General features: G+C 34.3%; 3 protein-coding genes across 3 annotated transcripts; 2 read left to right on the top strand and 1 right to left on the bottom strand.

The window, feature by feature from the left end:
• The first annotated feature begins 999 nt into the window (after nt 1-999).
• LOC113769419 ((-)-isopiperitenol/(-)-carveol dehydrogenase, mitochondrial-like) lies at nt 1,000-1,727 on the top strand. The gene has a single exon (XM_027313865.1). It carries the CDS (start codon nt 1,170-1,172, stop codon nt 1,725-1,727), a length of 558 nt encoding a protein of 185 aa, XP_027169666.1. The 5' UTR covers nt 1,000-1,169.
• A 1,315-nt stretch (nt 1,728-3,042) lies between these two features.
• LOC113768817 lies at nt 3,043-7,573 on the top strand. The gene is made up of 5 exons (XM_027313314.1): nt 3,043-3,472; nt 3,787-3,920; nt 6,502-6,649; nt 6,742-6,848; nt 7,249-7,573. Exons 1-5 carry the CDS (start codon nt 3,139-3,141, stop codon nt 7,288-7,290), a joined length of 765 nt encoding a protein of 254 aa, XP_027169115.1. The 5' UTR covers nt 3,043-3,138; the 3' UTR covers nt 7,291-7,573.
• A 3,856-nt stretch (nt 7,574-11,429) lies between these two features.
• On the bottom strand, nt 11,430-14,105 carry LOC113767477 (homeobox-leucine zipper protein HAT5-like). Its single transcript, XM_027311585.1, has 3 exons — nt 13,380-14,105; nt 12,215-12,609; nt 11,430-12,126 (listed from the first exon to the last, which is right to left on the bottom strand). Exons 1-3 carry the CDS (start codon nt 13,534-13,536, stop codon nt 11,683-11,685), a joined length of 996 nt encoding a protein of 331 aa, XP_027167386.1. The 5' UTR covers nt 13,537-14,105; the 3' UTR covers nt 11,430-11,682.
• Nucleotides 14,106-22,212: the final 8,107 nt, after the last annotated feature.

The raw sequence follows: 22,212 nt of genomic DNA, 5'->3' as shown, positions 1-22,212 counted from the left end.
CCTTCTTCCCCCTCTTTCCTCTCCCTCCTTCTTCCTCCTCCCCTTTCCTCCTTCCCTCCTTTCTTCCCCTTCCCCTCCCCTTTCCTACCACACCCATCGAGGCCATGTATTAGAGGAGGGGAGAGGTGGAGTGTGGTGGAAAAAGGGAGGGAAGGGGAGAAAAGAAAGGTAAGAGAAGGGAAGGAGGGCAAAGAGAGAGGAGAAGGAAGAAAGAGAGGGAGGAAGAAAGAGACGGAGGGGATGGTGGCAGTGATCAGTGGTGGTGATAGATGGTAGTATTAATTTTTAAAAAGTCATTCTAAAATTTTTAAATTTTAAAAATACTTCAAAATATATCCCAAAAACATCATCAAAAATATCTACAGTAAAAGTTTTTCATATATATTGTTATAATAAATTATTTCAAAAATATCCCAAAAACAACTAATTCAAACGAAACCAGAGCTTACTAAGGGTTATTTGCATTCATGAGTCATTGTTATGCACGGTATATGCTATCTGGGTAGCGTTAGATACTCGTATATACTTGCATGTGTCTCAGTGTTTCCCTTTATCTATGCCGAAATTTATGACTACCTGCCGATTCATCTGAGTCATTTGATTTTCCAATAATTGGTTCACTATTACATGGTTTTGCTCTTTACCCGTTAATCAGACTGCTTCGCTTCTCAATTCGAGTTTAAAAACGCTAAAAATGGTTGAAAGATTCCTTTAGGAAGTGAATCAATGATTGGATTCTTGGAAGGATGGATGGGATAAGATAGGATAGGATGGGATCCTGATCAAAAGCATGTTCTTGTTTTTGTACTTTGTGATATTGTTTAGCTTATTTTGGATAGCTCGTAGGGCCACTTGACTTTCGTTTCTTGCCGTTTCTGGAAAGAACCATTACTAACGGTCTGCCATATAATTCATCCTCTTGGAGTTTACAAAATATGCCACTATACCTTAAAGAGTTATCCCACAAGTTGGCACTGCGCATATTAAAAGCTGGTTGCAACCGCAATGATCAAGACCAATTACATTTTTTGCATATCATTTACCATTTGGCTACTTGTTCTGCTAGCAAATAAAGGCAGTCACTGTCATGCTAGTTGCATCTTTCTTGCTCCATCTTCTCAAGGTCTAGAAGATCAAGAATAAATTCCAACCTCCACCGAAAAACAAAAATGGCAGAGCCCTCTCTACAAAAGAAAAAATTAGAAGGCAAAGTAGCCATAATCACCGGTGGTGCAAGCGGTATAGGGGAGGCAACGACACGACTTCTTTGCACCCATGGGGCAAAAATCGTGATTGGCGATATCGAGGATGAGAAGGGCCAAAAAGTTGCAGAATCAATTGGTTCAAACCTATGCAGCTATATCCATTGTGATGTTTCCATCGAAGACCAAGTTCAAGCCATGGTTGAATGGACTTTAAAGACTCGTGGCCACCTTGACATCATGTTCAGCAATGGAGGGATATTCAGCCAATCAGCTCAGAAAGTTCTTGACCTTGATCTATCCGGGATGTACTACAATCTCTTCTCCGTCAATGTTGGTGGCATGGCTAGTTGCTTGAAACATGCAGCCCGTGCGATGATAGATCAGAGCATCAAGGGCAGCATAGTATGCATGGCTAGCGTTGCAGCAACCCGTGGTGCTGAAAATTGGACTGACTATTGCATGTCTAAGCATGCGGTGTTGGGGCTGATGAGATGCGCCAGTAAGCAGCTCCGTGAACCATAGGCTGTCAAGAATGAGGATTGGAGGCACCACATAAGATCTGATTTCATTCCTGAAAAAGGGTCAAGTATTTGGAACGTTTATTGGAGATATTCACTGATGTTCTTGGAGATGCAATGTTCGACTTAATATTTGAATATATTTGGATCTTCATAGTGAAAATTTTTGTTAATTTTTCAGATCTGTAATACTCTATAACATGCCACCTATAAGGCCACACTAGCTAATAGTGTGAAATAAACTATATGTTTAGACAAGGGTATACATATATCATATGCATCGGATTTTATCCTACCCACTCGTCGTCCCTCTCATCAGTCGTCTCCCCTTCCCTTGTTAAATCTCTACTATGTGTTTTGTTCTCCGAAACATTCATTTAAAATGTTTTCAAACCAGGAAAAGAAAATTATTTTTGTCTTCTTTAGGGTTCAATTATTTGGTGCTACAATAGGGGGTCGATCATTTTAGCAGAAGGGTAGATTTATTCTACTAAAGTGTTGCAATTTAGGGGACTAATTATGATTTTAAAACTTTAACGTTGGTTCCACCTTTATTTTTTTGATATGCTAATTAGGTGTCTTTTAGGTTACCAAATAAAGAAATCTTTCCTTTTATATAAACTATTTTTGAGTGAAATTAAGAAATTTTATAAATTATTTAGCATTATCATTTTTTATCTATAACGATGGCCTGGAAATTTTAAAAAAAATTTGTTTAAAATTGTATTTATAACTTATTTGAAATGGCTAAAAAACATTAATTTGAAATGCACTCAAGATGCAAAAAAAAAAATTTATTTCATTTATATAGTATAACAGATGATTTTTATGTGTTTTGTCAATTATTCATAAGTTGTAAAGCTTTAACATCCTTTGTCCAAATTATAAAATAAATTTTCTTAAAGGATCTCCCAACCCTAATAAAAAAAACTTATAATTTTCCATTAAAGAAGTAAATTGGTAAATTTTTAAATGTTGAGGAATTTCAAATTAGTTTGTCATAAAAGTTAAAAGAACATAACAAAAGGAAAATTTTGAAATAAAATTATCTATATACTCCAAATATGAATGTTATAGTATTATATTTTGAATCGGGTTGACAATGTCACAAAAGTTTAAAAACAAGGAAGACAAGTGATATTAAAACTTTAGGAGCGCTATATGATATCGTGAGAAACCTTAAGGGTGGTTTCTGAAATTATCCTTTTATACACACAATATTTTGGAATTTTTTTTTGGGGGGATTTCAGGACCCCATCTTATCCAACGATGGCCTTTCGATCATCCCAAGGGGCCCTTTTCGAGTTTCAACATCCCAAACGGTCTCTTTCTTTCTCCGACCATTTCTGCAACAGAAGAGTCTTCCCTCGAAACAGCCAGCCAACATCATCACATCAGCAGAGAAACTCAACGAAATGGGGTTGCAGAATTATCTTCTGAAGCCACCAGCACCAGTTTCATCATCAGCACCTCCATTGAATTCACAATTAATAGTACATTCTTGCAGTAACATCTATAGCTGCAAGAGCAATAAGAAGCAAACGAAACTCTGCAATCTTGTAGGTTCTCTTGGATTGCATTCTCATGATGGAAAGAGATTCACAAGTGTAAGAAGAAAAGGGGAGCTCAGAATTGTAGCATCATCATCATCATCATCAAGCAATGTACCTGCACCATTCTGGGATAGTTGGGCACCTCAAAAGGGCTCTCAAGCTCCTTCCCTCAGCGACATTTTCTGGCCTTCTGCAGGTTACACACTACAAAAAAATTGACAGAATCAATTGTTCAATTTTACTATCACCTGCAAGACAAAAGCATTATTATAGTAGACTTTTTCTCTTGTTCTTTAAAAGGCCTGGTAGTGTAATGAGTTATTGTTTTTATCTATCAAGAAAGTTCAATTGTGACTGCTTTTGTAGCTAGAAAGTATGATGCGTATTTTGGATGTTCTAGGATATGATCTTCTTTTTGTTGTCTTTTTCTGATATTGATGTACATTGATTAGCTAGTGATGGTAATATGTTGGTAAAGGACTAATGGTTGAAGTTTTATGTACAAATCAGGGGCGTTTGCTGCAATGGCAATACTAGGAAAGATTGACCAAATATTGGCACCAAAAGGAATTTCAATGACTATTGCCCCACTAGGAGCTGTTTGTGCAGTCCTATTTGCCACCCCCTCTGCTCCAGGTGCTAGGGTACTGTCTTCTTCCCGCTCTGTTAATATCTTCACTAACTTTGTATGTTGTATTGTAAGTCATGGACTTTCATGTATAGATTAAAGTCAGACTAACAAAATGTCCTTGGCTGGGTGGACAAAGGATTCAATTTAATCCCACATTTATTTATTTAGTCATGACTTGAAGAAGGGTGGCCTTATTTGTGATAACCAGTAATCAGGTACTTACAGAATCTGGTAACATGACATCAACAAGTTCAAAACTAGAACCAAGCACTTCTGAAAATCATTTGTCAAAAGTTATATCTAAAGAGCGACTTTCGAATGAATTCTTCGTCAGTCTTTTTATTTGAATCATTTTGCATGTTAACCGTGGTAGCTGATTAAAGAAGCTTATCATTGATTATTAGATTAGTTTAGACAAATTACTGTTTACTAGGATGTTGTGTCTATGTTCCCACATTGGATTGTTTACTTGAAAGTTGCAACTTCCTTTATCGGTTAATGCGGATTGTGTGACATATTGCTGCATACGTGATTTTATGTATGTTAGTTATTAAACTTTGTGCTTTTTGGTATGCCAGCAAATGCAAGATACATTGAATGCTGTTTAAGTACTCTGAACCTTGACGAGTGAAAATAATGCTAGTTGAAGCAAGTTATTCAAAATTTAAAGAAACATATTTCCAAATGCTCATTTACAAAATTTGATGCTTGTTTCGGGCACATTCTGGATCTAGTGACATCACAGGTTTGAGAGGTCTGTTATTTCAATGTTTGAGGTTCTGATTGTGCTAGTAGTATTTGAAATAAGAGGTTACCTCCTCTCTTTGAGTTCGCCAGGCAGAGGAAATACAAAAACTGTAACATGACAAAATGCCACAACTTACACAACAGAATATGGATTGGATGCTTTTGCTCTGTTTTACTTGTAGACTAAATCAAAGAGATGAAGATGTATAATGCATTTTGCAGTAAGATGATACATGTGCAATCGTGCATCAACAATAAGAGGTCATCGTAAAATGTCCAAGATTTCTTTTCTTTGTATTGACCGTGCTTAATCTAACTTTCAACTCAGAGATTTTTAGGTGCTTAAATGTGGATAGTAGAAAAGGTAATGAGGACTTGTCCTGTTGATTGCCATCTAAAATGATGGTGGAAGTCATTTTCACCTTAAAAGGAATCCAACAAGCACTGAGAGCATTTCTTATCAGTATAATGTTTGGCAGTGTAACATTGACTAGATAGAGCACATAGAAAGTACTACAGAGCCTTCCTATCATAATCTGTGCAATTGGAACTTGATAGCAGCATTACTTTTGAAGTTGACTTACTGGATAACTTCCACAAAAAACCTGAAGTACTAGTTCTTTGAAAGGGAAGTGCTATATATGGCTCTAGTAGCAGTAAAGGAAATTGAAAGTTGTTTGGAGAAATTAGACTCAACTGTATGGTTCGATAGCATCTCCGCACATGTCCCCTATATGCAGTATTTACTGGTGGCTTTAGTGGCCTTTATATGATCTATGCATGCATCTAACTGCTATCAGCACTGAGGTTCAGACTTCAGAACAAACAAAAAGCAAGTCATTGAAACATATAAGCGTGGGAAAACAAAAAAAAAAAAAGATTTTTTGGCATGGAAGATGGAGAATGTTACCTGTTTACACTTGTTTAAAGATATTAATGGTTGGCTTTCTTGTAAGAAGTAAGCCTAATGTTATGTAAGATGCTCTTTTTGCTCCCAAAGGAAAAAAAGGATGAAGTAAACAGTGAGAAACATAGTCCCATTCTTGAGGATGTGGACCAATGTCATACATGTAATTTGATGCCTTATTACTCTGTATCTCTGTATGTCAAAAAATCATTGCTGATTTTTGATTTGTCTTTAAATATATGTATAAGCCTATATCTATCCTGGTGAACACTGGTGAAATCTCAAAACTGAATTCAGTCGTGGGCTATTTAAGTTATCCAAACTGACCGTTGTTCGATGGAGTGCATCTGTGAAAAGATTAAGCTGCAATGTCATCTTTTCCTTGTACAAGTTTATTCCAAAAAATTTGCTCCATTTTCCTGTCATTTTTATGACATGCATACAAAGTGAGAAACTCAGAACAGGACCATCTTAAGTAATTACTTTAAATATGGATTGTAGGTGTACTGAGACCTAGAATAAATGAACAACCAGGTGCTTGCCAACAATAAATATCCACCCCAATAAATGAAACGGTTAAGAAATGCCTAGCCTCATGAAACGTAAGACCTTCTGTGATTATTATTTGGTTCATTTGCTACAATCTGTATTCTGCTATCCTCTATAGGGGAGTTTTAGTATCTGGGCAACAGCTAAATACTTACGTATGCTCCTCAGTTAATATGGAAAGCGAAATATGATCACCTAACATGTGTTTACTTTTATATTTTGTTTTAATTTGACTATTTGATAAACAGACAGCTTGTAAAGAATCAGTTGGAAATTAAATTTGCTGCTATCTCAAGTTTTTAGGATATTTTGATTGAGTATGCTATGTTTTCTAAATGTCTAGTTCCCCTATACTATGCGAGATATCTGAGTTTCAAGTTCAACTGTGCAGAAGTACAATCTGTTCATGGCTCAAATTGGTTGTGCAGCTATTGGTGTTATAGCCTTTACAGTTTTTGGTCCAGGATGGTTGGCTAGGAGCAGTGGCCTAGCCGCAGCCATAGCATTCATGATCTGCACTCGTGCCGTACATCCACCTGGTATCTAACTAAACACTCACGAATCTCAGTAGCCTTTGCCTGCCAAATCTTGTTCTTGTACTAAAATGGGAGATCATATGTACTAATGGCAGCTGCCGGCTTACCTCTGTTGTTCATTGATGCTCCTAAACTGCATCGCCTCAACTTTTGGTATGCTCTGTTCCCCGGGGCTGCTGCATGCCTTCTCTTATGTTTAATTGTAAGTTTCTTCCTTTCCATCATCCAAATGATTTTCTTTTCTGTGGTGTTCAAAGTACATTAACGGTTTCTCTTAGTAGCCAATGTGCATTTCATATAGAAATCGATAGCTCCATTTTGCTACAAATAGCTTGAGCTTCTGCATTCCAGTAATGGCATAGCTCTGTTTCTTCCTGCTTCTCTCTTTACCTCTTTTTACTTCAAACAGAACCTTCTCTCAGATGCTTTTGTATTCATGTGTAACTGTTGCTTGAAGGAGGATCAGGTAGGGTTTTACTCATCTGGCACATATGAATATTTGTCCAAAGCCTATGTTCATCATGCATCCAGAAACATGTAGTCTTGCATTCACAAGTGACACAAAAAACTTCTCATGTTACTTTATTTTGACACTGATGCAGCAAGAGATGGTTTGTTACCTGAAGGATAATTTCAAATTTTGATATGGGAAAGTCCTCAATCCAGAAGTCCTAAAAATTTTGCACTCCATTCAATAATCAAGAGGAAGAGATGGGCAAAGTTTTCATGACTTCTATTTCTTGTATATAGTCAGCTGATCAGGGAATGAATCAACAATGAGGAGAATGTTTCCTTTTCTGCTCCCACAGTTGACTTGATTTTTATGATTCTGTGCATGAAATTGTACTCCACAATGTTCAAACAAAAGGATCAGCATACTGTAACAAATCTCTAAACGGAGATGCCTAGCTACAGCAATTTGTTTAACCATTAAAAACAAATTACATTAGAAGATTTTATATTATATATATATATATATATATATATTGACTAAGATAGCTGAATTACCCCTTGTCTGGAGTTAATCACCTTCAGAAAAACACATAACAATTAGAAAAGGGACATCAAGAAATATGATCATGTGCAACAATATGTAGAAAAGATCAAACAATACAATCATGAAGAAATTTAAAATGAATGATGAACATAACTAATTACCTATACAAGAAACTGTCCTCAACGAAAATATTCTCAGTCAGGGAAGAATGTGGGAATTTTTTAAAAAAAATAAATAAAAATTTAGGAAGAATATAATCAGCTATAATATATCAAGGAAACATCAACCTTTGATTCATTTTCATGGTTAATTTTTCCATCCAAGAATTTCTTAGGTAGACATGGTTTTGCTAATTATCCACAAATTTGGGATTGAGATTGAATCGTATCATTGACAAGTGACTGATTGATCACAAAGAAAGAATAAAATAGATACTGTGGCTAAAGTTGACATTTGTTTATTTATTTATTGCTAAAGTTGCCATATGATCTATAAATGGATGATAGAGTGATATGTATCTTTTTCACCTTTTTTAAGGTAAATGATATTTACACTCTAAAAATAGTTTTCTGACCACATTCAGTCTCACACTTTATTTATTAAAAGAAAGTGAAGTGCCAGAGAATTATTTTGGAATGAAAAAATACCATTTGCCTTCATTTTAATAACATATAGTGCTAAAATATTTGAATTCAATGGTATTTTGGGTTTTCATGTAGAAGAATTTATTCCATATTTATATTAGCAATATTCAATTTTTGTATAAGAATGATCTCTTTCGTCTTCAATTTAGAAATAAGAAAGTCAAGGCTAGTGCTGGAATTTGGAAATCTATCACCAAGTTTCAATCGTTTTTTAATAATTAAACAAATCAATAGGAAATATTCTGCCTTGAAAAGAAGAGTAAATTTTATATACACTATCAGTGTATATACTATTACGGTTGGATGAATAACACATAAGCAAATTTTAAATTTTAAATTTTGCACATATGTCATATATTTAATGGTGATAGTATATATAATGACAGTGCATATAAGTTTAATCCTAAAAAGAATTATAAACATAAAATTTAATTTAACCAAAAAAAAAAAAAGAGGACTGAGGGTTTGGGTCTCATTTATGAAGGGCTCCCTGCATTTAGTATGACATGATCAAAATCTGCTAGTATAAAAAAAAAAAATTGTACATCAACAGTATATAAAAAAATTACTCATAAAAAATCAAAATTACAAAATACTTTTTCTGTTTGGATTTTGATTCTGACTTTTAAAAAATTAATCTTTACAAAAAAACAAATAGAATCCAATTGAGAACAATTCCGAAAAGAAATGAATGATCTACAAAAATCAAGTTCTTCTGCAGAAAAAAAATACATGTTTATAGTGGAAGGGATAACAAAAGCAAGACATTGGATTGCGAAAGGAATGGGTGCCATTTGCCATCAAAAGAATTCAAAGAAAAAGAAAATCAATGAAAAGAATAAAATACTAGTACTTGTACTATCGAAGAATCAACAGACAAACGAGTACATGGAAGATAGTTGAAAGTCGGGAGGGCCCAAGCTCTTGTGGACCGCAAAACCAAACAACCAATAGGAGAAAGGACAAGTCTGCAAGAATTGCCACGTCAATGAAGCAAAGTCCACATCAGGTGTGGTCCTGCAAAACGTAACTAAGGAAGATTCCAAAGTACACTAGTGAGTTTTTGCTAGGTGGACGGTGTCCTTGATTGTGATGGGTCATGATCTATGGTCTTTGAAGGCAACTGCTGTACAATAGTATTGCCCACCATGGCAAGGTTATTTGGCTACTTGTGAGGTGAGGTGAGGTGAGGTGATCAGGTGGCTGACCAAGTCTTGTTGGGTAAAACAGGATTTAATATTGATAACTGATCTGGATCGTTGATCATTTGTACCTAGACTAGATCTTAGTTAGTATTACATTTAGACCCAAAAAAAAATATGCAGTTACGTTAATTTTTTGTCCACAAGATTTAGCTTAGTTGGACGTGGACAAAGGCGTAAACGAACTGAGTTCTAGCTGAGGTTCAAATTTGTCTGAGTTATTAAAATTGAGTTCGAATTTGGTTTAATTTTTGCTTACTCGAAATCGAGTTGAACTCAATCAACCTTAACTAGTATAAATGAATGTCTTACACTATGATATACATATATATAATAAATATCCAAAAAATTAAAGATATACATACATACATACATATATATATACATATATATGTATATGTATATGTATGTATGTATTTTTTTTTTAAAGATTGATTGAGTTTCATTAAACATGACAACCTTTCGAGCCTCACTTGGATGTTGAATTCATCAAACTATTTGAGATGCTCAAACTTGGCTCGAGTTCAATCAATGAACTCGTGCTCGAATTTTGATCGAGCAAATTCATGAGACCCTGAGTACGTTCGATTTATTTACACCTTTAGATGTGGCTATCTTTCATAAGATCAATTACTCTCTCTGCCTATCCTGATTATTTGATTTTGCTCAACGTTCAAGAAAACTGTAGTTGTCAAATGCGATAGAGTCGAATATTAATTGCTTTTAAAGGAAGGTAGCAAGTATATTAGGATATTTCAATGTAGAAAGTATGTCATGCTTACTACATAGACATGCATACGATGGAGGGAATATTTCATTTCCAGTAGGGTAGGGCTCATACAATCTTTTTCTTTTTTTCTTTTTTTTGGTTCTTTGATGTTTTTTCAAATGAGCCTTTCATTTTCTTGAAAGGCTATCATCATACACGATAAGCACTTGGCCGGTAAGATACAATACAACAGGTGACACTTTGCATTCAGTGTTTGATGCCGTCAAGCAAAGGTTCTAAAGAAGGCTGGGAGCCTCAATAGTAGACTGAAAAGGACAAATGGAAAGATGAAAGTGATCATGTTAAAGATAACAACAAATTCATGTCAAGGGGACTAGAAATAAGAAAACTCAAAAATTTTATTATTGTAGCGTAGAAAAGCTTTGGTCTTGATTTTTTTTTTTTGTCGCAACATAATATTTGTATAACTTACTCTAATTCAGTCTAAAAGGAGAAGGAGTCGACGGAATTTTTCCGTCGAAAAAAGCTACAATTAAGTGATAAGGTGAGAGATAAGGGTTCAACCCCTTACCACGACACCACCACCCAGAGAAGCTTTAGTCTTGAAGCCAAGCTCAAAAGTAAAGAGGTGCAAGTAACTCTTTTTTGGGTAAATTTGGTACATGGGATGGGGGTATTAGATTAGGTTCCTAATCTAATCAAATGTTTGGTCACAAAAGCTTAGGCAAATTTTTGTCAGATGGGATTCTTGAAAGAAGATCTATTGCTGACAAATTATGCTTGTTGACACCAATACAGAGAAGATAAGTTTGGCTACTAATCAATCTAGCGTTTTGATACCTGAAGTGCTATGGCAAGCAAGTTGTCAGACAGGCCAAGAATGGGGGGTGCAAAAGCATGTTAGATGCCTCCATGAACATGGCAATAAACATGATGGATTCCATTTAAGTTTTATCAGATCATTTTGCATAAATCCTTAGCCATGTTAAAATGAACAGATTGCCCAAGGAACTGCTCATTCACTGCAAACAATGGAATAGTTCTCAGGAATATTGAGAATTCAGAGAGGAGAAGCCCTATCAGATCTTTCCAGCTTTAGATCAGGGCTCTCTCAGGCCCATGCTACATGTGCATGGAATAATGCAAGGAATAAGTTATCCATTTTTGCATCTTTAGGACTTGAGAACTTAGACTGGAAACTCATACGAGATTTCATAATGCTTAGATGCTGCATTTCATGCAAGTTTTAGTGGGAAATATACAAATACAGTAACAGAAAGTGTCTTTCATTTCCAGATTACAGAAAAAGCAGAAATCAATATTCTAAAACACTGACCAGAACCTACCTCCACCACTCTGGATTGGAGCCATAGATTCCAACTTATTGCTTATAGACAAAACTACTACATTCTTCTTGACGCAAGAAAAGTGAACAAAAAGCAAGATATGGAGCTATTCGTGATTCAGTATGACCAGAAACCGAATGCCTGATCTTCAACGGGAAATCCATAGTAACATGAGCTTTGAGGGTCGTGATAATCAGAATCTTCCATCTTCAGGAAAAGATATGCTGGATGCATTAGAGTCTTAGTTATGTCATCTTCTTCATCCTGCGAGAGATCAGACTGATCCTGTTCCAAGGCATATGAAGAATCACCTGGTTCCAGGAGAGAAGAGTGAACTCCATCAGTGTAATGAGGGCTGTCTGAATCCAATACATCACTTTTAGCAGAGCTTAGATCTTCCTGCTTCAGAGCCACAGCTGATACTTTTGATACTTCATCCTCGCAAGCTGAATCAGCAGTGGATCCTTTTGCCGGTGCAGCAGAGAGGCTGCTGCTATGAGACAATTTTGAATTCTCATTCTCTTTTTCTTTGAGGAGGAGCTTCTCTGTCATGTGAACAACCTGAGTAAATTTGATAAATTATATTAGCACAGTTGAAAGCTCTAAATTAAAGTGCAAGACTAATATTTGAGCAACAGAGGGCTATTACCTCAGCTTTTAGCTGCTCTTTCTCCTTCAGTAGATTGTCATAATCTGCTTTCAGGTTATCATAGCTAGCTTGCAATGTCTCATAGTCTTTCTCCAGCTGCTTTGTCTTCCATCGTGCACGACGGTTTTGAAACCATACTGCAATCTGCCGGGGTTGCAAGCCAAGCTCCTTAGCAAGTTCAGCCTTCCTTTCTGGTTCAAGTTTGTTCTCGTCCTCAAAGCTCTTCTCCAGAAACAGAACTTGGTCTGCAGTAAGCCGCCTCTTCTTCTCTGGTTGTCGAAAGTACTCCTCCAATTCCTCATCCACTCTCTCCTCTTGATCATACGAGTGATAGAATGAGTTGTTTGATCTCTTCCGCCCATTAACATCTTCAAAGCTTACCATTGATCGGGAACCTAAAATCAAGATAAAACTGTAAGACTACTTTGCACATGATCATGAAAATTGCTAAACCATTTCACCAATCTCTAAAAGCAGAACATCCTACATTTTTCTTCAATCATTTATTGTTCATGGACATAAATTAACCACAGGTTGCTTACACAAAGGAATTAATCTTTGTGACAGGTGAAGAACTTTTCAATCTTCTTCCAACACCTTGAGTTAAAAGATACTTGACAGATTCAACGAAAGAGCAATCAAAAATGAATTTTTTCAGATGAATTTAGATTAGATGCAGTCGTATATACAGTAAATGGAGCATGCAGAACACATCTATTCAATCGTGTTAATTAAGCCTACTAATTGCTTAAATATACAAGGATAAAACCCTGGATCCTTGGACAAACACGAGAGAGACAAAAACATTGACTTTAGCAATCTAATTCCAAATTGCCGATCAGTATATAGGCTACTACTAGCAGTGAAACAGGAGTTGACTCATGGGTAGAAAAAACTTCCATTTATGGAATGGACAGCAAAAGATAAAAGACTCAAGTCCACATGATAAGATCTTTAGTCCAACATCTAGCAGAATGATCCAATAACGCAATATTAAGGCATTGATTATCAAAATAAGACAAAGAAGACAGTAAAATCAAAATTCCACATATCCAATACCAGAAAAAGAAAATAGAAGAAAACAACCACCAAGCAGCACAAATGAATCAACAATCATCAAAAAGTCAACGCCAATTGAGAGATAGAATCTGAAGCAATTTTTTACCAAGAAAAGAAGGCGAAGAGCTGGAGATGAAGAGGGAATCATGATGAGGCTGAGACGATGAAGAGCAACCAACTCTTTGATTCTGAAGCAAAAAACTACTCATATTCGAAGCACCACCAGCACCACCCTGGCCATAAACCAGAGTCCTACCTGCCATAGCTGCTAGTTCTTGGGAGTCCAAAGATGGGATTTTTATACCCTTTTTCACTCTCCTCAAGCTGCCATCACCCTTCACCACCACCTCAATAATCCCTTTATCTTTTCTTACAGGGATATATTTCTTAAAGCACAAAGATTAGATTTTTCTTTTCAATCTCAAGGAGCTGCTGCCATAGTATTGAACAGCTAATTCCTCACCAACCGTTTAAATATCTTCTTGGGATTTGTCTAGTTTTGCAATTATATCAATATGTGAAAAAAAAAGGCTTAATATTTGTGGCGAAAGAAGCTAGTGATGATGATCTCTGTGATGTGAGAAGTGTGAGAACACCTGCTGCCTGTAACAACATCCATCATCGATTTTGCACCCGTTGTTTCACAAGTCTCGATTAAAAAGAGATATAAACAAAGAGGAGTGGAGAAAGGGGCAAAACAGATGGACAAAGGAGAGTTGAAGACTTGAAGTTGAAGTGGATGAGAGGAGAGGAGAGGAGAGGAGAGGAGAATGATTTCCGGTAAAATGCCTGTTCGATTGTTGTTTGGAACTTTCTTGTCAGAGTAGTGTAAAGTCTCGAGATTATAAAGGGGGAAGTGATATTTGTGGAATTGTGCTCGAAAATTAGCCTTTTGAACTTCAAGGAGTCATATTATTCGGTGAGTGAATTGAGAGAGATTAAAATAGGGGTGCGAATATCAATTCCCTATAAAATGGGTTGCGAGAGCCAATTTTGCGCATTGGGCAAATTATGGAAAAGAGTCCCTAACGTATTGGTAAAGTTTTATCTATGTCCTTAACATATCGGGTAAATCAATTTGAATTTTTGTCCTTGGCCTCGAAATAATTCGTGTAATAGGTTGTGAGTAGCACAAGTGACCAAAATGAGAAAACATGTGGCCTTGTTCTAGTTGGTTTCAGATTCTGCAAAATTTGATTAGGAAAATTGATCATAGAGAATAATCAGATTCCGTAAATGTTACTCTTTAATAGGTTATAAATTTTAACTTCTTTGGTTTTTGCAAAATTTATAATCTAAATATAAAAATAAATATATATATAAAAAAATGATTATCCAAAATCATAATATATAATCATTTAAAATAATCAATAGTAAATAAGTCCAATGACTCGTTACACTTTGAATAATAGTTTAGATAAGGTATCCGTATCTCCATAACTTTCTTGACCTTTTGGCTAAGATTGAGTGTATATCTTTCCCATTGAAACTTTAAGCAATATAAGTTAATAACATTGGGAATATCTATTCTTTTTACTTACTTTTTTCGTGGGAAAATTCATAAGTATTGAGGCCAAGGACCATTATGATGTACTTTGAAATTTTGGAGACCAAACTGCTTCATTTGAAACGTTAAAGGCTAAGATGAAATTCAAGAAGAGGTTAGGGACTAAAATCGAACAATTTGCCCGTTGGGGGCTTTGTGAAATGGATGAAAGACTTTGATGGCAAATAAAATGATATGATATTGATAGTGGGTTCGAACTAAGAAGACATGAGTAGGCCCTAGCAGCTGTGCGGCTAACATTTTTGGGAATTCTTAGATCTGCTTGCTATTGTCAACTGAGTTTAATGACCATAATACCCCGCTCCAACAAATTTGATCTCTTATTAAGTAAGATGCTGTTTGAGGACTTAAATTTAATATATTCACGTCTTAACATGTTCAAACGTATTTTATAATAAAAAATAGAGTATCTAAATTAATTAAATAGTACTGAATTTTCTGGAGAAAACTTATTTTAAAGAATAAGTGATAAATTATTCATTTATCACTTAATATGATATACACTTAAATGTATCAAATTTAGTACTTAATAATTCCGCAACTTAACAGATTTAGACTTTAAATTTCAATTTTATCAAATGCATCCTAAGCGTCTACAGAGGAATTTGTGAATTTCTTGTTCACTAAAATGGAGAAATGGCTATCGAGTTGCTTAAGTAACTTGTAAGCTCAGTGGAGTTGATATCCAAAGCAGACTAATATTCAAAGAGATACTATCTTTTAACTATTTAGTGGTTTTCACATTGCTATGGTTTTGGATGGAGTACATTAGTATTTTAATCAATTTCCTTCAAAAAATAAACATACAAAATTAGTGCACCCCTATGTCAGTTTCTTATAGCATACGGAAAATGACAACATTTAGTAGTGCCTTAAAAATAGCTACTCTAGTGATGTTAGTATATTTACAGAAGCAAAAAAAAAGAGAAAACAATAGCTATTTATCCATATTTTGAGCATCAAAAGACTAATGTCTAATGATATTACCATCTGTCAAAATTAAGTGTAAAATCAACACACATCACCGTAATCCTTCAAAAATTTGCTTGACTAGAGAAATAGCCACATATATGCTCATTGGCGGTATGCAACATGCTTTAAGTCACGATACTTGATAAAACCTACTTATTTCGTATTTAATACTAAGTTTAAGTCTTTAAATTTAGATAATTACATGAAACTATGGATAAGTAATATATAATTTTTGTTAAGAAATCAATTGATATTAGTTGGAATTCTTCAGAATCGCATTCAGTGCCCCTGGAAGATTCGACGAGAGATTAGGTAGATTTGGCAGTTTGTGAAAGATCCTGATCGTTTTTCGCATTGCTACAGGGAAGCTAACAAAGTTGCTGATACGCTGTCCAATGTAGGCGTATCTCATCTAGAGCATCAAGTCAAGCTTTACGAGTCCTTTAATTCGTTCCCAACTATGGCTCGTGGGGCAATTCGCCTTGATAGATTAGGGATGCCTTCAATTCGAAAAAGTAGGCGTATGAAGGGCTGAGAACAAAGGACAATTGGAGCTAGTTTGCGGTTGAATGGGACATGGAGGTTTTGTGTTCGATTTATTACCTTTTTAGTTGATTGCTGAACTTCGAATTGGTCTTTCTCAGTGTGTAAAATTTGCTCCTATCAATAAAAGTGTTAAGAAGTTGCTCTAAAAAATAATAAAAAAAAACAATTAATTAAGTGAGCAGACATAAAAGATCTCAGAACCCAACTTTCATCCTTAAGTTTACTTAGCAAGTTTTTGTCTATACATTAGGCACTCATATAATGTGAACCTAATCTCATGTGGAATTGATTAGCCTATGAACTTAATAATTTTAAAACTATAAGAAATTCGTATCGCACGGTTAAATTACAAAAGTTTTATGATAATTATTTCTAACCTTTGTAGAATTAAGGCTTTCTAGACATCAAAAGAATAGGTTAAACAAACCTTTTTCACATTTTCTCTTTTTACCTCTTCTTATGCTTGGATGATAACAAGAACATCAAGAGTTGTATAGATTCTTCAAGTAAAAACCTTGGTGTATAGGATTCAACCTGAACCCTAAACTTTAAATAATGAAACAAAAAATCTAATAAATTAAAACTACAAAAGTATCCATTCCTGGCATAATGTTCTTAGTAATTAGGGGTTTAGACAAGTCCAATCAACCTGAACACCCTAATGTTCAAATTTGTTTGATTATTTTAATGAGTTTGAAATTATGTTCAAGTTTGATCTGTTTATTTGTCGAATCGAGTTTAAACGAGTTCTTTTATCGAACTTGAATCCTTATATTATATAAGAATGAGTTTAGGGTAAAGATTTCAACCGCAAGGGTGGGGCTATTTTGGGAATGTGAGAGTATTTAAAGTGCAATTGGAGTATTGAATATGAATCATTATAGCTAATTTGGTTTTTTTTATAATTACTTAAATGTCCTCTTAGACATTTAAAGTTAGGGGTAAGTTTAACATGTGACAGTGTTCGATATCTGATTGAACATTGGATACAATTGAATTCAACTTGTGTTTTAGTGGAATTACATAAAAACCCTTTTAATCATTTAATTGTATTAACATCCAAATCTCTTAATTTTTTAAAGCCTTTCTCATCAGTTATTTGCAAACTTATGATATATAGATGTTAAGACACAATTAATGCCGATTAGTAGAGAAGTTTGGTTTCTTGGCCGTTACCATAGTAACCCCCATCTATTTAAATTCATTTCATTTACTTGTAACTTTGTTCCATTACAATCATGTAGTCTATTGAATTTGGATGTTGCTATATTAGCTACTCCTCTTTCCCATTTTGCAACATCTTTCTCAATAGGTATGTTTTCTTTAGCTAATCTACTTTTTTGGTTGTAAGAAATATGTGATCTTGCAAGTTGTATGTGCAATACTTTTTTTAGTGTTTTAATCCAATTGTCCATGTTAGATAGACTTGATAGGGAGGAGATCACATTTGTTAATTGTTATTTTTGGTTTAAAATAAGTTTATCAACATAAATTTTTTCATTTATAGATTGCATCTACTTCTTTTGTTGTTTTAACTATTAGTTATGGTAATTTTCAAATTGTTTGCTACTTTATTGATGATTCCATTTAGGCAATTTTTCACTTCATTTGATTTGCCAATATGTTTAACTATCTGCTTAAAAGTATGTACTTCATTACTTTTAATTGCTTTCTTGAATTGAGTGGATTAAGATTTTTTTGTGGTAATTATTTATGTAGATTAGTGTGTTAGTTATTGTATATTTTTGCAACTAGGTCAAAAATTGATGTTTTGTGATTGTAACCCCTATCGAGAAGGAGATGCTTTGCTATATGTTCTAAATCACACAATAAATCATAATTGATTGATTGATCAATGTGGAGGTTTCATGATGATATGTCCTTAGAATCAATATAAATTCAAGAATTTGGCTTGCAAGAACTGAAATTCCACTGGCAATGATTTCTTCAAATATGCTAATTGTTCAAATCTCACTTATATAACAAGATAATGTGGTGGATTGCCCTCATATCAAGATCAAATTCAAATTAAATAACAAATTTTAATATCCCTAAAGTGCATGAGCAGATATAAGTATATCTTTTATTCTATTACATTAAACGCAAAATGGTTGATCGTATCTTATAATTATATTTCATTGTATATTATATTTTTTGACTCAATATGTAATTTATGATTTTTTTGTTTAATACCACATAATAAAAATGTCATACTTCAATTCTTATACTACAAAATACCAAATAATAATTATTAACTATTTTTAATTACAGGTACTAAACTCCCGCGCGTGGCGCAGGCTTTTTCCCCTAGTGGTATTAAACATAAAATCCTGTTCAAAATTGGTTTGACTAATTGGCGAATCAAACTTGAACAAGCTCTTATCAAGGCGAGTTCGATTCAAGTATCGAGTAGTTTAGTTCGTTTTTCAACCCATTTATAATAAACTCACAAAACAAAGTCTAAAATGGCAAATGCAAGGACAATGTTGTAAATGGCAACCGATGCAACGTAGGTGTACATGACAACGAGGCAGTAGAGAAAGCAAGTATAAAACAAATCATTTTGTCCAATCTATCGCTGTCTAAGAGTGGGGAATGAGAGAGCATCAGAAATTTTCTTTTATTTCTGCCATTAAAAAAAAGAGAGAAACCAATAGGGTTTGTCTAAATTCATAGGCCGCGACTTAAAACTTCAGATCACACTTTTTCTTTTTGCCCCCTTTTTTAATCGATACGACGTTTACTTGCAAAGAGGATTAGGAAATTGAGTTCAAAGGTTATAGTGATAGGAAAATGCGAGTAAATCTTGATGAGGCTTCGATCTTAACTTGGCTGGAGCTAGGATAAAAATAGTAGATCATTTTGTAAATTAACCAAACCAAAGTGAAGCAACTTTTTTGTGTTTTATTCAACAAAAAAGTGATTTTATACGCATTTATTAAGTTTCAAGAAATACATATGAGAAATGAACATTTTTAATCTCGACTTGAGGGTAAAAAAAAAAAGAAAAATACTAAACTGAGGGCTCGTTCGGGATTGCGGTAATTTGTTGAAAAGCGCTTATCTAATAGAATTTTTAATAAAAATACTTAGTAAGTTTTTAAGTGCTTTTAAATTTACTGTTTGGAAACATAGTTCAATAAATGTTTATTGTATTAGATATTGTGTAATTTAAAAATTTTAAAAATATTTATCTTTTTATTTAGTTTATAATATAGGATAAAATAATTAAATTTAATATTTTATTTTTTAAATCACAAAAACTACTATAAAAGCATCAAATTTGAGTTTTTACTAAAAGTACTTTTCACACCAAATGTTCTATTTCTAATTATATGGAATGATATTCACGAAACACCTTAAAAACACTTTTAAGACTTAAAAGTGTTTTTTTTATCAAAAGTACTGCAATCGCAAATGAGGTCTGAATACAGTTTTAAATTCATTAAGAAATAAGCCAAGTGTAATCATCAAAATCGGTGGATTCCACTAATGACCATTCCACTATTAAAGGGTCAACAATGCGAGGTTTGGGTGCATCAATGAATTGAAGTCAGCTGTTAGGTGATATTAGCCTATCGCCACTCGACACCTGTTTGCCTTGTCCTTCCCACCATGGCTCCTCGATGCTCCTCACACCACCCCCATTTCTCGCCGCCACCAGGGCTGCAAACAAATCGAACCGCTCGCGAGTCGCTTGTGTCAAAACTTGACTTAAGTTCGATTAATATTGAACTCGAGTCGAGCTCGAGTTGGCGAAATCGAACTCGCACTCGAGTTCGAGCTCAAAATATTAAGGTGGCTCGCGAGTTCGAGTATATATATATTTTTTTATTTTTTATTTTAATAATAAAATTACATATATATCCCTAATATTTTATTATTTATTAAGAAAAATAATTATTTGTTATTTTTATTAGATTAATTTCCAGAAACTCGAGCTCACGAGCTGCTCACGAGTCAGAAATTTGAGCCACGTTACGAGCTGACAATTCGAGCTGCTCGCGAGCCAGAAATCGAGCTACAGCTCGCAAGCCTTGTCGAGTAGAGTTCGAGCCTACCTTTTCCTTGGTCAAGTCGAGCTCGAGCTCATTTTTCTTGACTCGTCGAGCTCGAGCTCGAACTCGAGCCCACCTGTTATTAAGTCGAGCTCGCCTCGATAAGTTCAAAATTCAACTCGATTCGGCTCGTTTGCAGCCCTACTCGCCACTCATCCTTGGTCAATCTCTCATACAAAATTTCTAGGCCAAATTAAATTAAGGGTTAATTTTACTTTGTACCCTTTAATTATACCCGAATTCTCACTTTGATTTTTAAACTTTAAAATAAGACACTTTAATTCCTAAATTATAAAATTTGTTATACTTTAAACTCTAATGTATAGAACTTGTCTGTTTTAATCCCTAATATATAAAAATTGTTCCAATTCAGCCCCTGAAGTATGCCACTTAGGCATAAATTTTGCCCACTTCCTTAATGGTGTTACTTAAGTGAGGGAAATTTTATAGTTTAAGGATTAAAGCATCCCTTATTAAAGTTTAGAAATCAAAGTGAGAATTTAGATATTATTGAAGGGTGCAAAATGGAATTAACCCTTAAATTAAATAAAGCCAACACAACCGTTGAATTTACACACACACACATATATATATTTCCGTGCTAGATATATTCGAGATGTATGCAACAAAAAAGGCAAATAGAATTCTACCAAAAAAGATAAAGAAAAAGAAAAGGAAATATGAAAGAAGTCCTTGTCAAATTGTCTTGTGAATGGTTTTTCAAGGGTAAAATTCCTAAAAAGTTTTTAATCGTATAAAGTCGTATTGTGGATTGGGTTGGTGCATGAATGATTAATAGGCAGAATATATGGTGCTCATTAAAAGCTCCAGGTGTACGTTCCGATTTTATCGTTATCTCCTTAAAAAGGACATTAGAGCTCCAAGTGTAAGCAAAAATCAAGTTGAACAAGTTCCCGAATCATTGCTAGAATCTGACTTAATACTGATCTGGATACATCTAATACATCCTTGCAAATTGTTCCATATCGAAAAAGATTGGTCGGAAAAGCTACTTTGGAGCTAAAGTACAGTCGATCAAAGTCTCAAAAGACTAATGCTCCTTATCTTATTCTTTGTTCTTCACGCAGAAAGAAAATCCATTACGTGGTTTGGTCAGGTTTTTGATAATTAGCCATGGGAATGTTTTGGTCGCGAAGGCTCTTTAGAGGGAATTTCTAAGGATTCGATTAGTTTTAGATATTATACTGCACTGCATTTGCTAATATCCCCAAAAAAAAAAAATACAATATTCTATTCGCGAATCAGGAACAAAAGAAGAAAAAAAAAGAGGAGAGACTCAGTAGTATTTCTTGAAATACTTGCTATAATTCTATTGTGTATTTGCATTGAGCTGCGGTTTATTTTGTTTTCTTGGCTAGCTTCTCGGAAACTGTAGTAGTTTTAATGATTGTGATTTTTGGACCAGCACCCAAAAAACAAAAGAAGAAGGATTGACGAGTCGTAGTACTTGTTCTTGATTGATTGATTGATTATTGTAACTGATTATATATTCTGATTTTGAATAATTATTTTTGTATCATGTTCTTTTTTATTACTGTGTTTAAATTATAGATTTTTAATAACTTAAAAAATTAAAATTTATAATTAACTAAAAATTAGTTTTTGCTGATGCTAATTATTATTATTTTTTTGTAATTACTTTGCATAGTCAAATTTTGCAATGTCTACAGCAAGCGAGAACAAGGCTGATGCACTATTCGAGAAAAAGCAATCAAAACATTTAGCAGTGAGGATTCTTTCAAAATTTGACAGCAAAATCTGTTCAATTGTTTTTC

Source organism: Coffea eugenioides, chromosome 4 (genome assembly GCF_003713205.1).
Source record: "Coffea eugenioides isolate CCC68of chromosome 4, Ceug_1.0, whole genome shotgun sequence".
Taxonomy (NCBI): Eukaryota; Viridiplantae; Streptophyta; class Magnoliopsida; order Gentianales; family Rubiaceae; genus Coffea; species Coffea eugenioides.
Note: the sequence above shows the minus strand (reverse complement) of the source record. Positions and strands in the feature narration are given on the sequence as shown.

What these genes read in the sequence shown, in the direction of transcription:
- LOC113769419 (XM_027313865.1), top strand. Translation starts at nt 1,170, where the DNA reads ATGGCAGAGCCCTCTCTACAAAAGAAAAAATTAGAAGGCAAAGTAGCC.
- LOC113767477 (XM_027311585.1), bottom strand. Translation starts at nt 13,536, where the DNA reads ATGGCAGGTAGGACTCTGGTTTATGGCCAGGGTGGTGCTGGTGGTGCT. An exon ending in CTCTTCGCCTTCTTTTCTTG is followed by an intron (nt 12,610 to 13,379) that starts GTAAAAAATTGC and finishes TCTTGATTTTAG; the next exon opens with GTTCCCGATCAATGGTAAGC. An exon ending in AAGAGCAGCTAAAAGCTGAG is followed by an intron (nt 12,127 to 12,214) that starts GTAATAGCCCTC and finishes AAATTTACTCAG; the next exon opens with GTTGTTCACATGACAGAGAA.
- LOC113768817 (XM_027313314.1), top strand. Translation starts at nt 3,139, where the DNA reads ATGGGGTTGCAGAATTATCTTCTGAAGCCACCAGCACCAGTTTCATCA. An exon ending in CATTTTCTGGCCTTCTGCAG is followed by an intron (nt 3,473 to 3,786) that starts GTTACACACTAC and finishes TGTACAAATCAG; the next exon opens with GGGCGTTTGCTGCAATGGCA. An exon ending in GCCTTCTCTTATGTTTAATT is followed by an intron (nt 6,849 to 7,248) that starts GTAAGTTTCTTC and finishes ACACTGATGCAG; the next exon opens with CAAGAGATGGTTTGTTACCT.